At 38.3% G+C, this 12,988-nt stretch overlaps 1 protein-coding gene across 2 annotated transcripts; it reads left to right on the top strand.

Annotated features, from left to right (window-relative positions):
- Positions 1–4,355: 4,355 nt before the first annotated feature.
- LOC140541765 (chemerin-like receptor 1) lies at positions 4,356–8,031 on the top strand. Of its 2 annotated transcripts, none has more exons than XM_072664530.1 (2): positions 4,356–4,442; positions 6,575–8,031. In XM_072664530.1, the coding sequence occupies exons 1-2, from the start codon at positions 4,438–4,440 to the stop codon at positions 7,473–7,475; spliced, it is 906 nt and encodes a 301-aa protein (XP_072520631.1). In that variant the 5' UTR covers positions 4,356–4,437; the 3' UTR covers positions 7,476–8,031. The 2 variants fall into 2 exon arrangements, with proteins under 2 accessions (XP_072520631.1, XP_072520632.1); XM_072664531.1 differs by lacking the exon at positions 4,356–4,442 and adding an exon at positions 5,780–5,867.
- Positions 8,032–12,988: the final 4,957 nt, after the last annotated feature.

Below are 12,988 nucleotides of genomic sequence, written 5' to 3'. Positions count from 1 at the left end.
AGTTGTATTATTAAATGCAAAATTCTAGTTGTATTATTGAATGCAAAATGCTAGTTGTATTATTGAATGCAAAGTGGTAGTTGTATTATTGAATGTAAAATGGTAGTTGTGTTATTGAATGCAAAATGCTAGTTGTGTTATTGAATGTAAAGTGGTAGTTCTATTATTGAATGTAAAGTGGTAGTTCTATTATTGAATGTAAAGTGGTAGTTCTGTTGTTTAATGTAAAATGCTAGTTGTGTTATTGAATGCAAAAGGCTAGTTGTGTTATTGAATGCAAAGTGGTATTTGTATTGTTGAATGTAAATTAGTAGTTGTGTTATTAAATCTAAACTAATAGTTGTGTTATTGAATGTAAAGTGGTAGTTGTGTTATTGAATGTAAAGTGGTAGTTGTGTTATTGAATGTAAAGTGGTAGTTGTAATTTTTACTATAAAGTGGTAGTTGTATTATTAAATGCAAAGTGGTAGTTGTGTTACTAAATGTAAAGTGGTAATTGTAATTTTGACTATAAAGTGGTAGTTTTATTTTAGAATGTAAAGTGGTAGTTGTGCTACTAAATATAAAGTGGTAAGTATAATTTTGACTATAAAGTGGTAGTTGTATTATTGAATGTAAAGTGGTAGTTGTGTTTTTAAATGTAAAGTGGTCATTTTAATTTTGACTATAAAGTGGTCATTTTAATTTTGACTATAAAGTGGTAATTGTAATTTTGACTATGAAGTGGGACCTGTATTATTGAATGTAAAGTGGTAGTTGTATTTTTGAATGTAAACTGATAGTTGTATTATTGAATATAAATTGATTGTTGTATTATTAAATGTAAACTGATAGTTGTGTTATTGAATTTAAACAGATAGTTGTGTTATTGAATGTAAAGTGATGGTTGTGTTATTTAATAATACAACTACCATTTTACATTCAATAACACAACCACCACTTTACATTTAATAACACAACCATCACTTTACATTCAATAACACAACCATCACTTTACATTCAATAACACAACTATCTGTTTAAATTCAATAACACAACTACCACTTTACATTCAATAACACAACTACCACTTTACATTCAATAATACAGGTCCCACTTCATAGTCAAAATTACGATTACCACTTTACATGCAAAATGCTAGTTGTATTATTGAATGTAAAATGCTAGTTGTGTTATTGAATGTAAAGTGGTAGTTCTATTATTGAATGTAAAGTGGTAGTTCTATTGTTTAATTTAAAATGCTAGTTGTGTTATTGAATGCAAAATGCTAGTTGTGTTATTGAATGCAAAATGCTAGTTGTGTTATTGAATGCAAAATGCTAGTTGTGTTATTGAATGCAAAGTGGTATTTGTATTATTGAATGTAAATTAGTAGTTGTGTTATTAAATCTAAACTAATAGTTGTGTTATTGAATGTAAAAGTGGTAGTTGTGTTCCTAAATGTAAAGTGGTAATTGTAATTTTTACTATAAAGTGGTAGTTGTATTATTAAATGCAAAGTGGTAGTTGTGTTACTAAATGTAAAGTGGTAATTGTAATTTTGACTATAAAGTGGTAGTTTTATTTTAGAATGTAAAGTGGTAGTTGTGCTACTAAATATAAAGTGGTAAGTGTAATTTTTACTATAAAGTGGTAGTTGTATTATGAAATGTAAAGTGGTAGTTGTGTTATTGAATGTAAAGTGGTAGTTATATTATTGAATGTAAAGTGGCAGTTGTACAGTTCAATCCAAAGTGGTAGTTGTGTTACTAAATGTAAAGTTGTAAGTTTAATTTTTTACTATAAAGTGGTAGTTTTATTATTAAATGCACAGTGGTAGTTGTATTATTAAATGTAAAGTGGTTGTTGTGTTATTATTTGTACAGTGGTTATTGTAATTTTGACTATAAAGTGGTAGTTTTATTATTGAATGTAAATTTTATTATTGAATAAATGTTGTGTTATTGAAAGTAAATAAGTAATTGTAATTTTGAATACAAAGTGGTAGTTCTATTATTGAATGTAAAGTGGTAGTTGTAATTTTAAATGTAAAGTCATAGTTGTATTTTTTAATTTATACTCATTCAGTATTTTATGCCCAAGCAGACACTGCTTTGTTTGGCAACAACTTTGCATACAGTTGTAGAGAAGTAATTAGTTCTTTGTTTGAGATGGTATTGGGCAATCATATTGTAACAAATGGGGGATACTTCCCCATTCTGTTCTTAAGCATGTTACACAGGATGCACAAGGTGCTGTGGTTATGTAATCAACCTAGTTTATTGGGGGGTGTACTGCGGGGGCCGTCGGAGGCTATATATGGAGTTAGGTGTTTTGCCACTGAAGAGCTCAAATTCAACATTTAAGGACTGATAAGAACTCCTACATTTCTGGTCAGAAGGTGCACAGTGCATGTGTGTGTTCATTTGCCTTTATGCAGATCATTTGTTTTTTCACAAGTTTAAGAGGGCATAAACATTGGTTATTTCAAAGAGACTCCACTGTGATCTGACTATTAACCAGCAGATACTCATTTTGCACTGACTGGGCTTATTTTACAAAATGCAATATTCCCTTCATTTCAGTTTTTCACAGTGTTTAAAGCTGAAGGGAATGGCAATAAATGCTTGCAAAACATCCATAGAATTGTGGTCTTACCTGTACCAGAAAAAAACAATGGGAGCAGTTACTATTTTATACCTGGCCAAACGTAAGATGAAGCTTGTGTGGCCTTGTGATGGGAAACTTCACTGTGTGGGAGGTTTACATTTGCGCTGACTGCATTCAGGTCTGTCTGTGGTCAACTTTTGAAATTTTGAACTGTCAATCAAATTCGGTTACACAAGCTCATAAAGGCAGAATATTTTTCACATATGTTGGATGTTGCTTCATGCTTCATAAATAAATAAACACATAAACAAACACATACATAAATCCCACTGCTGCAGGTGATCACACAGCCTGGCCCTGTACTCAACACTGGCCTCTGCTGGTCAGGGGGCTAAGCACTGGGGTCTAAAACAGTTTCTTCCCCACTGGCTCCAAATAAACTAATAGAGTCAGTGCACATATTCAGGGTGGGGGTGGGGGGTTCATACCAAGCGACTTTTCATGCAACTTTTGCAGACAAATTCCCAATAGGTTATTCTGTGTCCATAATCATCCTGTGACAGCCACTTTTCAGTTGGCTATGTAGCATTGCTACCGCTCCGGATGTGGCCTGACCCAGCATTGATACCATGGCAGGTAACATCAGTACCACACCCGCCGATAGCAGCTGGACTTGCCCATTGCTACAGCACCAACTGAGTCACTGTCCAGAATCGCAGATAACATGGTGACAACCAACCTCGCCGTGCATGGCTATCACAGCATAGCATTACTATCACGATCTCGCATCGCATTGCTACTGTTGCGATGATATCACTATTGCCTGGTTAGCATTGCTATCGCTGTGTTTGTATGATACATTAAATGGTACATGACACATAATAAATATCTTATGCCACAACACCTTCTTCAAATTTTTGCATTTGTAATCACCTTAAGATGAACTTGGGTAACGATGAACGATGTTCTTGCAAATAGTAGCCACTCTGATGAAGGAGATTCCTTTGCATCTCCATGCAGTCAGGAAGCTTTCCTTAAACCAAGACCAATTGCCACTCTTCTGAGTAAGCCAGTAACGACAGTGGCAGAGAAAACTCAAACAGGAAGACACAACAATAAAACAGTGCAATTAAGAGAATATGGCAACTGTGTCGTCAAGCCCTAAAAGATGGAAATGTTAATGAAATGTGAAAGTCCATGCAGGTAAACAGTCAAAGGCACAACCATGTGGTGAAGTAAGGATAATTCAATGCAAGGCCCTAGAGCATGATGGCAGGCCGCAGGCCAGTGGAAAGCCAGGTCTGGTGGTACCAGGATGGAACAGTTGGAACATCTCAATACATGGGAAAAGAGAGAGAAAACAGAAAGTAGGGAAAAATACAAGGGATTAGGAGAAGAGCAGCAAAACTGGATGGTTTTACTTTGGGAGAAGGCTGAGCCAGAGGGCAGGCACCAGCACCTAACCACGAATGGACTCGCATCAGCAGTGAGCAGACAGCAGGTGCCAGCTCAGCACATGGGAGAGAGATAAGAAAGAAAGACAACAATAAACGACCAGGAACCTGGATCAGAAACAGTACAGCACACTGGAGGATTATCCAAAAGGCAGAGCAAAAAGGAAAGTCACATATACATCTTCCTTTATCTAAACATTAGATTCTTATGAAAAGTGAAATTAAAAATAACATCTGGATTGGACAGGATGCACATTGGATTGTGCGCACATATTTTTAGGCTGAGCCTTTTTCCTTGGGTCTGCACACGAATCGGACACATCAGGGCTCTGTTCAGCTCCTGAAAGGACACACTACGACTCAGATCAGATGTTTTTTGTTTGTTGTTGTTTTTATGAGGTAAGAATATTTTTGCTTAGTGCATGGATGTATTAATAATTAAAATAACTTGGATTGGACGGAATGCACATTAGTTTTGTGTGCGCATACAGTCCACCCCAAAAATATTGGAACATCAAGTTCACTGAAGGCACTAAAGGCAAATTCACTGAAGACATTTGGGTTTAAGATCAAAGGATGAGTCTGAGACTTCAGAATTTCAGTTATTATTATCCTGGTATTTACATTTAGATGTGTTAGACAAATTGAGACATATGACCGTTTACAGCACACCACAACATTGTTACCTGAGCAATAGTAAAGGAATAAATCATAACATTTAACATTTGGTGGCCTAACCCTTGCTTGCAATAACTGCCTCAAGCCTGCAACCCATGGACATAACTCAACTCTTGTATTCTTCATTTGTGATGCTATTCTAGGCTTTTACCACAGCTTCTTTCAGTTCCTGTTAGTTTGGTGGGGGGGGGGGGTTGTTCCTCTGTTTAGTCTCCTCTTCAGAAATAGAAACACATGATCTATTGGGCTACCTGGCCAGTCTAAAACCTTCTACTTTCTTAGAAGGCAATGTACTTTTGGTCATTGTCCTGCTGCATGATCAGCTTCCTCCCAATTAGTTTGGATGCATTTCTCTATAAATTGGTAGACAAAATGTCTGTTTCTGCTATCATTATTAGTTACATCATCAATAAATATGAATGAGCCTGCACACCCAAGCCATGACATTATCTCCACCATGCTTCACACATGAGCAGTTCCTTTCTTTCTCCACACTTTGGCCTTTTTTTCTATCACTTCGGTAGAGATTAACCTTGGTCTTATCAGCAGAGCCAGTCCAAGTCATACGCAAATTACGCGGCTGTGTAGGGCCCCAAAACCAAGAAAACCAAGAAGTGCCCCCAAGAACACCAAGACTCTCCTATAGACAGGTCTTTGGTCTTCATGTTGGTTTATCCTCTTTAACAAGCAATGCAGTTTTTATAGGATTAAACCCAGGCTAAAAACTAGTCATGCTACTTAATGTTTGAACAATCAACCTAAAATACAAAACACCTGGTCAACAAGAAATACCTGTCAGTCCCAAAATGGGTGGGTTTAATCAAAGGGTTGCTGTTTAACACATCTCAATATAAATACCTGTAATAAAAGCTGCAATTCTGAACTTGTGTCTCAGACTCATCTTTTGATCATAAACCCAAATGTCTTCAGACATTTGAACAACAAAAATACTTAAGAGGGTACTGTATTTTTAAGTAAGAGTAAGAGGTGGAGTCTTTCAGTGCATTTATGCACCCAGCCTCTTTCCCTGGGTCTGCACACGATTCAGATACTTCAGAGCTCTGTACAGATCCTGAAAGGACACACTACGACTCAGATCAAATCAGACTCTTTTTTGTTTGTTTGTTTGTTTGAGGGGGTTTTGAGGTAAGAATATTCTTGCTCAGTGCATAGTTGTATTGTTACTTGAAAATAACATCTGACAGGAACATTGGACAGGATGCTTTAACGTCCTGTGCAGATGAAGCTGGAACAAAGTGCAGTTTATTCCGGAACTCCTGAAGCACACTATTTTAAGCATAGTTACTACAAACTTTTAATATGCATTTTGAATTTGATAAAAATAATATATTTTAGATTTGATTCAGAACTATGGGAATGTTATTTGTGGCATTTGCAAGATTGTGAAGCCTCAGGATATATTTACCATGGTTGGTACAAATAAATATATATAAAACGTAATACTGATCACCATATAAACTGTGTCTGTCAGTTTGCTCTCATTTCATTGCAGAACAATTTTGAATAAGTCATTGTTAGCAATGTTTATGTAGGTTTACACTAGCTGTCATAAAAGGTGTACATACAGTAGGTGTCTAGAGATTGATTAGATTTCGGTATATTTGGTATATGATTGTATCCCAACAAATTGTATCCAAAGTATTTTAGATTAAATCAAAATAAAACAATCTGAATAAATCAAACTATTATTATATTATTTATATATAATTAGGCCTATAAACATTATAAAAAATAATATTCCATTAAGGTTTTGTTAAAAATGATTATGATAATGATTAGCTTAAAGAATTTATCTGCAACATAACAAACCTTTCTTTTGTATTTCTTTACAGGACCAACAGCATTATGACTTCAAGTCCAGAGACAGAAACGGACTATCCTGAATATGATTATGAGAGCCCAGTACCAGCTGTGGCTCCACCAGCTTGCAGAGATGCAGCTTGCATATTCTTGGCAATGGTCAATGTGATGATCTTCATCCTGGGTTGTGCTGGAAACGGCCTGGTGATCTGGATCGCTGGGTTAAAGCTGAAGAAGTCGGTCAACACCACCTGGTACCTGAGTCTGGCCGTGTTCATTTCCTTTATCTTGTTCCTCAACATGTTCAGCAGCATCTTCCTCCTCGTCATCATCAGCGTGGACCGCTGTATGGCCGTCGTGTTTCCCATGTGGGCACAGAACCTACGCACCATAAGGAAGGCCTCTGTGATCGTAACGCTGGTGTGGGTCATCTCAGCAGCGCTCAGCACACCGTCACTCGTTTTCCGAGATGTCCGGCCTAATCATGAGAAGCCAACGCAGATCTGTTACAACAATTATAACATGCCTGATCAGAGGCATACTGCCATAGTGGCATACCGATTCATGCTTGGATTTCTGATCCCTTTCCTGATCATTATCATCTGTTACATCATCATCATACGAAAGCTGGAGAGCAACCAGGTGGCAAGGTCCAAAAAGCCCTTCAAGATCATGACGGCGCTGATCGTCACTTACTTCATCTGCTGGCTGCCTTTTCACATTATTGCTTTGATGGAACTGAACCATACGAAATATAAGAGCATCCTTTCAGTTGGACAAATGTTTGGTGCCACTCTTGCCAGCGCCAACAGCTGTCTGAACCCATTTCTTTATGCATTCATGGGGAAGGACTTTAAGAACAAGTGGTACGCATTTCTGTCCAAGATTGAGAATGCAATTATGGAGGTGGATGAGGCTCGGGCCACAGTCTGAAGGACAGCTACTGCCACCTTCATATTTTGAGGTTTTGGGACAGTTCCCAATGATTCCTGTATTCATAATACATTATAAGCCTTATAAAAAAACAAAGTCTTTATAATGACTGTAAATATTCATAACTTTTTATAACATTTGTGCTTTTAAAGCCAGGAGTATATTCCTTCATTAACTGCAGAGTACTAATGCATTATACTACCTGATCATCATATTCTAGACATCAGTTTTCTAGCAGACTGTAAAACAGGCATATAGAATCCTGTATTGTAATAATTTCACAATAATGTCAAAATTGAATAATGTTATAAATAGCAGAGCTGGGAGAATGAAGTCTAGCAAGTGCTCCCATAAGTCACAAGAAGCCAGCATATCACAGATTTTTGAAATGCTAACATAACATCATTAGACAGCTGAACACGCCTGAAATTGCTGACCCACTGATCCCGCACCCCCCCTAAAATCCTATTCTTGCAGCCCACTTCCTGCCAACAACTTTGAGTTCCCTTGATTTCTGCATAGATGACTAATAAAACGCAATCATTATTTAACTTAATTGCTTCTGGGAAAATGTTCTATGGACATTAAAAGGTATTTGCCCAAAGCAAATAAGCAAATGAAAAAAAAAGGTTAGTGTGGTGGAATGGCCCAGGTCTGAGTCCTGATCTTAACCCTTTTGAGATGCTGTGGCATGGCATAATTTTTGGAGCAGTTCTATTGGTCTGTTCATCCTGAATTATGGTGGAGATACATGTTTTTCATTGGACAGCAGCGATTTACAACTACAATAACAGGCTAATTTGTTCAAGATTCCTTGTGGCATTTTGCAACAATATCAATCTTTTGGCAAAAAACTACACTTTAGCTGTTCCAAACCTTACTTGTGCGCCTATTGGTTAAAAATCCCCACTGGTCGCTGAGGTGACACCTGAAGCAAAATAAAAAAAAAAGCCTTTGACTGGCTAATTTCTACCATGCCTCACACTCGTTATCAACCCCATAATGTGCTTTGTTCTAATCATTTGAGGTGGTGTGACACCATCAGATAGATATCGAGGGATGTGTGGGATTTCTTTTTGTGCATAGAAAGAATTTAGGGGGGCGGGGTGAAGCTGCTGTGATTGTGCAGGGCTGATCTAGGCAAAGGTCCAGGGCCAAACAGAAGTGTGTGTGTGTGTGTGTGTGTGTGTGTGTGTGTGTGTGTGTAAATGCAGCTTAAACAGCAACAACAGTGTGCTTCCTTGTGAAACCTCCTAAATTGGGCCCCACTGTGCAGCAGCTGTTTTGGAATTTCTGGGACTGCAACCAATAAACCAATGAAGGACACAAAGAACAGTACTTAACCCCTTACACACTAGGCTTAAATATTTTTTTTGTTATTCTTAGTAAAGTTTAACCACTTTCACAAGTTCACAAGATAAATTAACATACTTAAGAGATAGTAAACAAAGTACTTACAAAGCTTTTGGGAACTTTACCCCAGCTTGTTTGGTCCACCAAAGATGAGCTGTGTTGCTAACAGTCTGAGCAGTATGGCCTGTTGAGCTTGATCTAGAGAGTTGCTGCTGTTCTCGTCCTCCAGACTAAATTTCATGGTACATCCAGAACCACAGCACATAGGAATGTCTATAGAGGGCCTGCATTGACGTCTAGCTCTCGCTGGAACATGCCCCCCTTTTGTCGGACTGAGGAAAACATTCTGCAGCATGGCTGCATTTACAAGTGAAACGGTCTCTGCTCAAATTAAAGGCAGTTATCCAAATTACTAAAAAAAACGAGGGTCCATGGACAGCGATGTGTAGCCAGGAACGTCCAGCTAAGTGAGGCTCAAACACACTCGTTAATAGGATAAAACCTTGAGTGAAAGGTCTTAGGAGTGTTTCCCCACTGTTTTCAGGCATATTTACTAGACTGGTTCATCCAGGTTTGCTTGCTTTCCCTTATTATCGAAATTCGAAACTATGGTGGCCTTGATTTTTTCCTCCACCTATTTTCAGAGTGTTACTTTACCAAACAGTAAGCTCCCAATCCATTAGTTTCTCTTTTCTTTGGCTTTCAGCAGTCTGTAAAAGGATGGCTCTGAATTCCTGATGAATCTTATTGTATTGGACAACAGCTCTCTGATTTTTGTGTTAGCGGCACTCCGTGGGTGTGGCTGCAGTGACTCCAACCACCTGCGACACCCCCCAAGGGACACTGAGGACCTGTGAAAAGCTACAGTCATCCTTCTCAGGTCTGTAGTGCAAAGCTTTTTGAACTTTCCCAATCCAGTGAGTGCTGGTTGTGCAAAGCCTTTCTATGTGAGTACAGAGAAGATACCAGCTGTAGCCAATCATGATCACTAACTGGGAGTGGTTCAAAATTCAAAGATTTTTTTTTTAGCACCAATCAATGACTAATCGACACTAATCAGCCATTACATTAGTACCATTGACGGCTGAAGTGAATTACACTGATGTTCTTGTTCCAAGATCTGGTTCCAGTGACTCCTGTCAAGGTGTGAGAAATATTAGGCAGCAAATGAACAGTCCTTGAAGTTATGTTGGAAGCAGGAAAATTGGGCAAGTGTACATTCAAGCCACTTTGACAAAAGCCTGACACCTGGGTCAAAACATCTCCCAAACATGACATGTGCCCAAGGCTCACTGATGCACATGGAGGCCACACTTGACAGTTTAAAGTACTGAAAGAATCTGCTGGTAACACCTTTAGGGGTTCCTGTGCAGTTCATACATTTGTGGCAGCACAAGGGGGATCTACACAATATTAGGCATTAATGAAAGACTGATCTGAGTAAGTAGATGTATGTATACTTTTAACCCTGTGTAGATTTCAGAAAACGTTCCTTATAGAACTCGTTTGGGCCTTGAAGGCAGGCCCCAGTGCACCAGCTCTGTGAAGGTTGCGATCACAAACACAACACTGCACAACACCTGATAGAGATTTAAAGGAGGGGCACAGAACAAGGAATACCTGTAAATTCTGAGAAGGTGGCAGGACCAAGGATCCACAAGGTACACACAGAACATGAGGTTGATGGGGAACTTGAAAACTGGACAGACACAAGAGGATAGTAGGGAATGCTCTGACACATGCTCTGACATGCCGTTAAAGTTTCTATGAAGCAAAAAATCGGAGAATTGAATAGTACTCCTAGTTAATTTACAGTCGTCCTCTCATTCAATGAAATAATTTCTTTAAACAAAATGAATTCATCTAAAATTGAAATTGTTCAAACTCACAATTTTACAGTAGTTCCTTTGTACTTTATTGTTTCATGTGATTAGGCAAATGGGTATCCATGCTAGGCTACAAGCTAACTCCATTGTCTGCTCTGAACCACAGATCTTTATAACTAGGCCTAAAATGAGCTGTTTTTGAAGACTGAATGACAACTGCATACATTGACCTTAGCTTAAAATTTGTGCTGTAACGTTATCATGGTAACATAAGGCTTTAAGGCGTTAACCTTTTTTTAACGCAAATTAATCATCTTACCAAATTTGGCCCCAACTTCCATTCATCTCTTTAAAAGTTGTTGAAGCATTTTCTCTATGAAAGCTTCTGTGTCCGAGCTTCATCATGTTTGAGGCTAAAGTTCTAAAAACTACACTGAGATATTATAAGAAAAAAATTCATTTGTTCTCCTGCACAAAAATTCAAGGATGTGCTAGCTAGCATTTGAATTTGCAGCTAAGAGTAGGCTGTTCAAAGCAGGTTTTTACAGGCCAGGATACAGTTTTACACCTTTGGATTTTTAAATTTGAAATCTCTCAAAATATCATTTGAATGAAATACCTAAACTAAACATAACAAAATTTAACAAAACAAAATATTTAACAATTCGAGAATTTATATGAATACTTTTAGTATTCAGTTGAACTTTGGTTTTGTCTATCGCTTAGTTGTTTGTTTTGTATCATTTTCATCGGAGTTGTGATTGTTGTGTGCATTCCTAATAATGTATGTGTCTTGCCACCCCTCCCCTTCCTGGTTGCTGTCCATGGTGCTAAATAGCATCCTTCCATCTTTTGTTTTGGACAGAGGGAGTGAAGTGACTTTGGTGTGGGGATTTTTATCAGAGCAATGTGTCAATAATACAGACTATTTCCTGTATTATTCCTGTACTATTCCTGTACTATTTCCTCTGTGCTTTGCAGACCACAACTCACGTAAGCTAAACCTCCTTCCAGTGCTAGGAACCACCTGCAATCAGGATTTAATCACTGCAGTAAAATCATTTAATCAAGTCATCGCTTGCCTCTTTAACTGGAGTTGATTGCAATGTACCAACCCGCATTTTAACCACAGAGTCCTTACTTCCTCACACTCATAGCCTCCCGTTTGGTTTGATGCATGCTCAGCATGCCTTAGGCTCTGCTGGTACTGGTAAAAGTTCCACTATTATTGCATATTAATGTGGCGTAAACCTGTTCAGAACTGAGCTTTCTGTCTGAATGAGGCCTTTGGGTTTATGGATAGTGGTCACTATCTGGGTCATTCGGACTCATCAATGGCTGCTAGAGTGCAGTGCTGCAGAGCTGTTGCTTTTGCTACTTAAAATTGAAGGACAAAAGAGTTCCTCTGTATTGTGACTGGTTCTCAAAATTCAAGAACAAGATGTAAAACCACACAGCCCTCACTGATGCAGCACATTCACTCTAATATTGTGCAATTAACCTCAACAAGTCAGAGGCCAGGAACAAACCTATGAGAGAGAGCAGAAACTTTATGGTGCATTTGTCAGTGGAGGGAATACACTTTTAACATTAACACCAAAAGGCCTGGAAGACCATAGAACCTCTTGTTGTCCATCTAGGAGGTACAAGATTCATTGACACAGAGATGCCTTCATGAAACACAATACAATACAAAGGGAGCTCAAGAACAAAAAGGTCAGATTACTGCTAGAAAAACAAAAAACCAAGCCTGCACAGTTCCGGAACAAGATTCTTCAAACAGATGAAATGAAGATTAACAAGATTAGGAATGATGAGAAGAGTATGGAGGGGAAGAAATGGGCTCATAATCCGAAGCATACCACATCATCTGTCAAACATGGTGGGGGGACTGTTATGGCATGGGCATGTATGGCTGCAGTTGTTTAGATCTTGTTCTTGGGTTATTTGCCACTTCCTGAATGATTTGAGGCCTTGCTCTTGGAGAGATTTGGGAAGGGTATTCACTCCTGGGACAAATTAAAATTTTTAATCCCTTTCCTAAGTGTCATAAGAACTGAGAACTACATTGATATACTTATTCCTTATATACTTATTCCTTATTCCTACTTATTCCTATACTTATATGCCGATATTATTATTCATATACGTATTCCCTTGTGGTGTGGGTCGAATGACTCATTGCTGTTGTTGTAGAAATCAGTGCCACTTCACTCCCTCTGTCCAAAAAAAGGAGGAAGGGTCCTAGTTAGCACCATGGACAGGTGCCAGGATGGCTGGCCTGTTGGTTGAGGAGTCCCCGGGCAAGACTCCAAGAACTACACTCCCCAACCT

This window comes from Salminus brasiliensis, chromosome 20, assembly GCF_030463535.1.
Source record: "Salminus brasiliensis chromosome 20, fSalBra1.hap2, whole genome shotgun sequence".
NCBI classification, from domain to species: Eukaryota; Metazoa; Chordata; class Actinopteri; order Characiformes; family Bryconidae; genus Salminus; species Salminus brasiliensis.
This window is presented reverse-complemented; position numbering and strand designations above follow the sequence as displayed.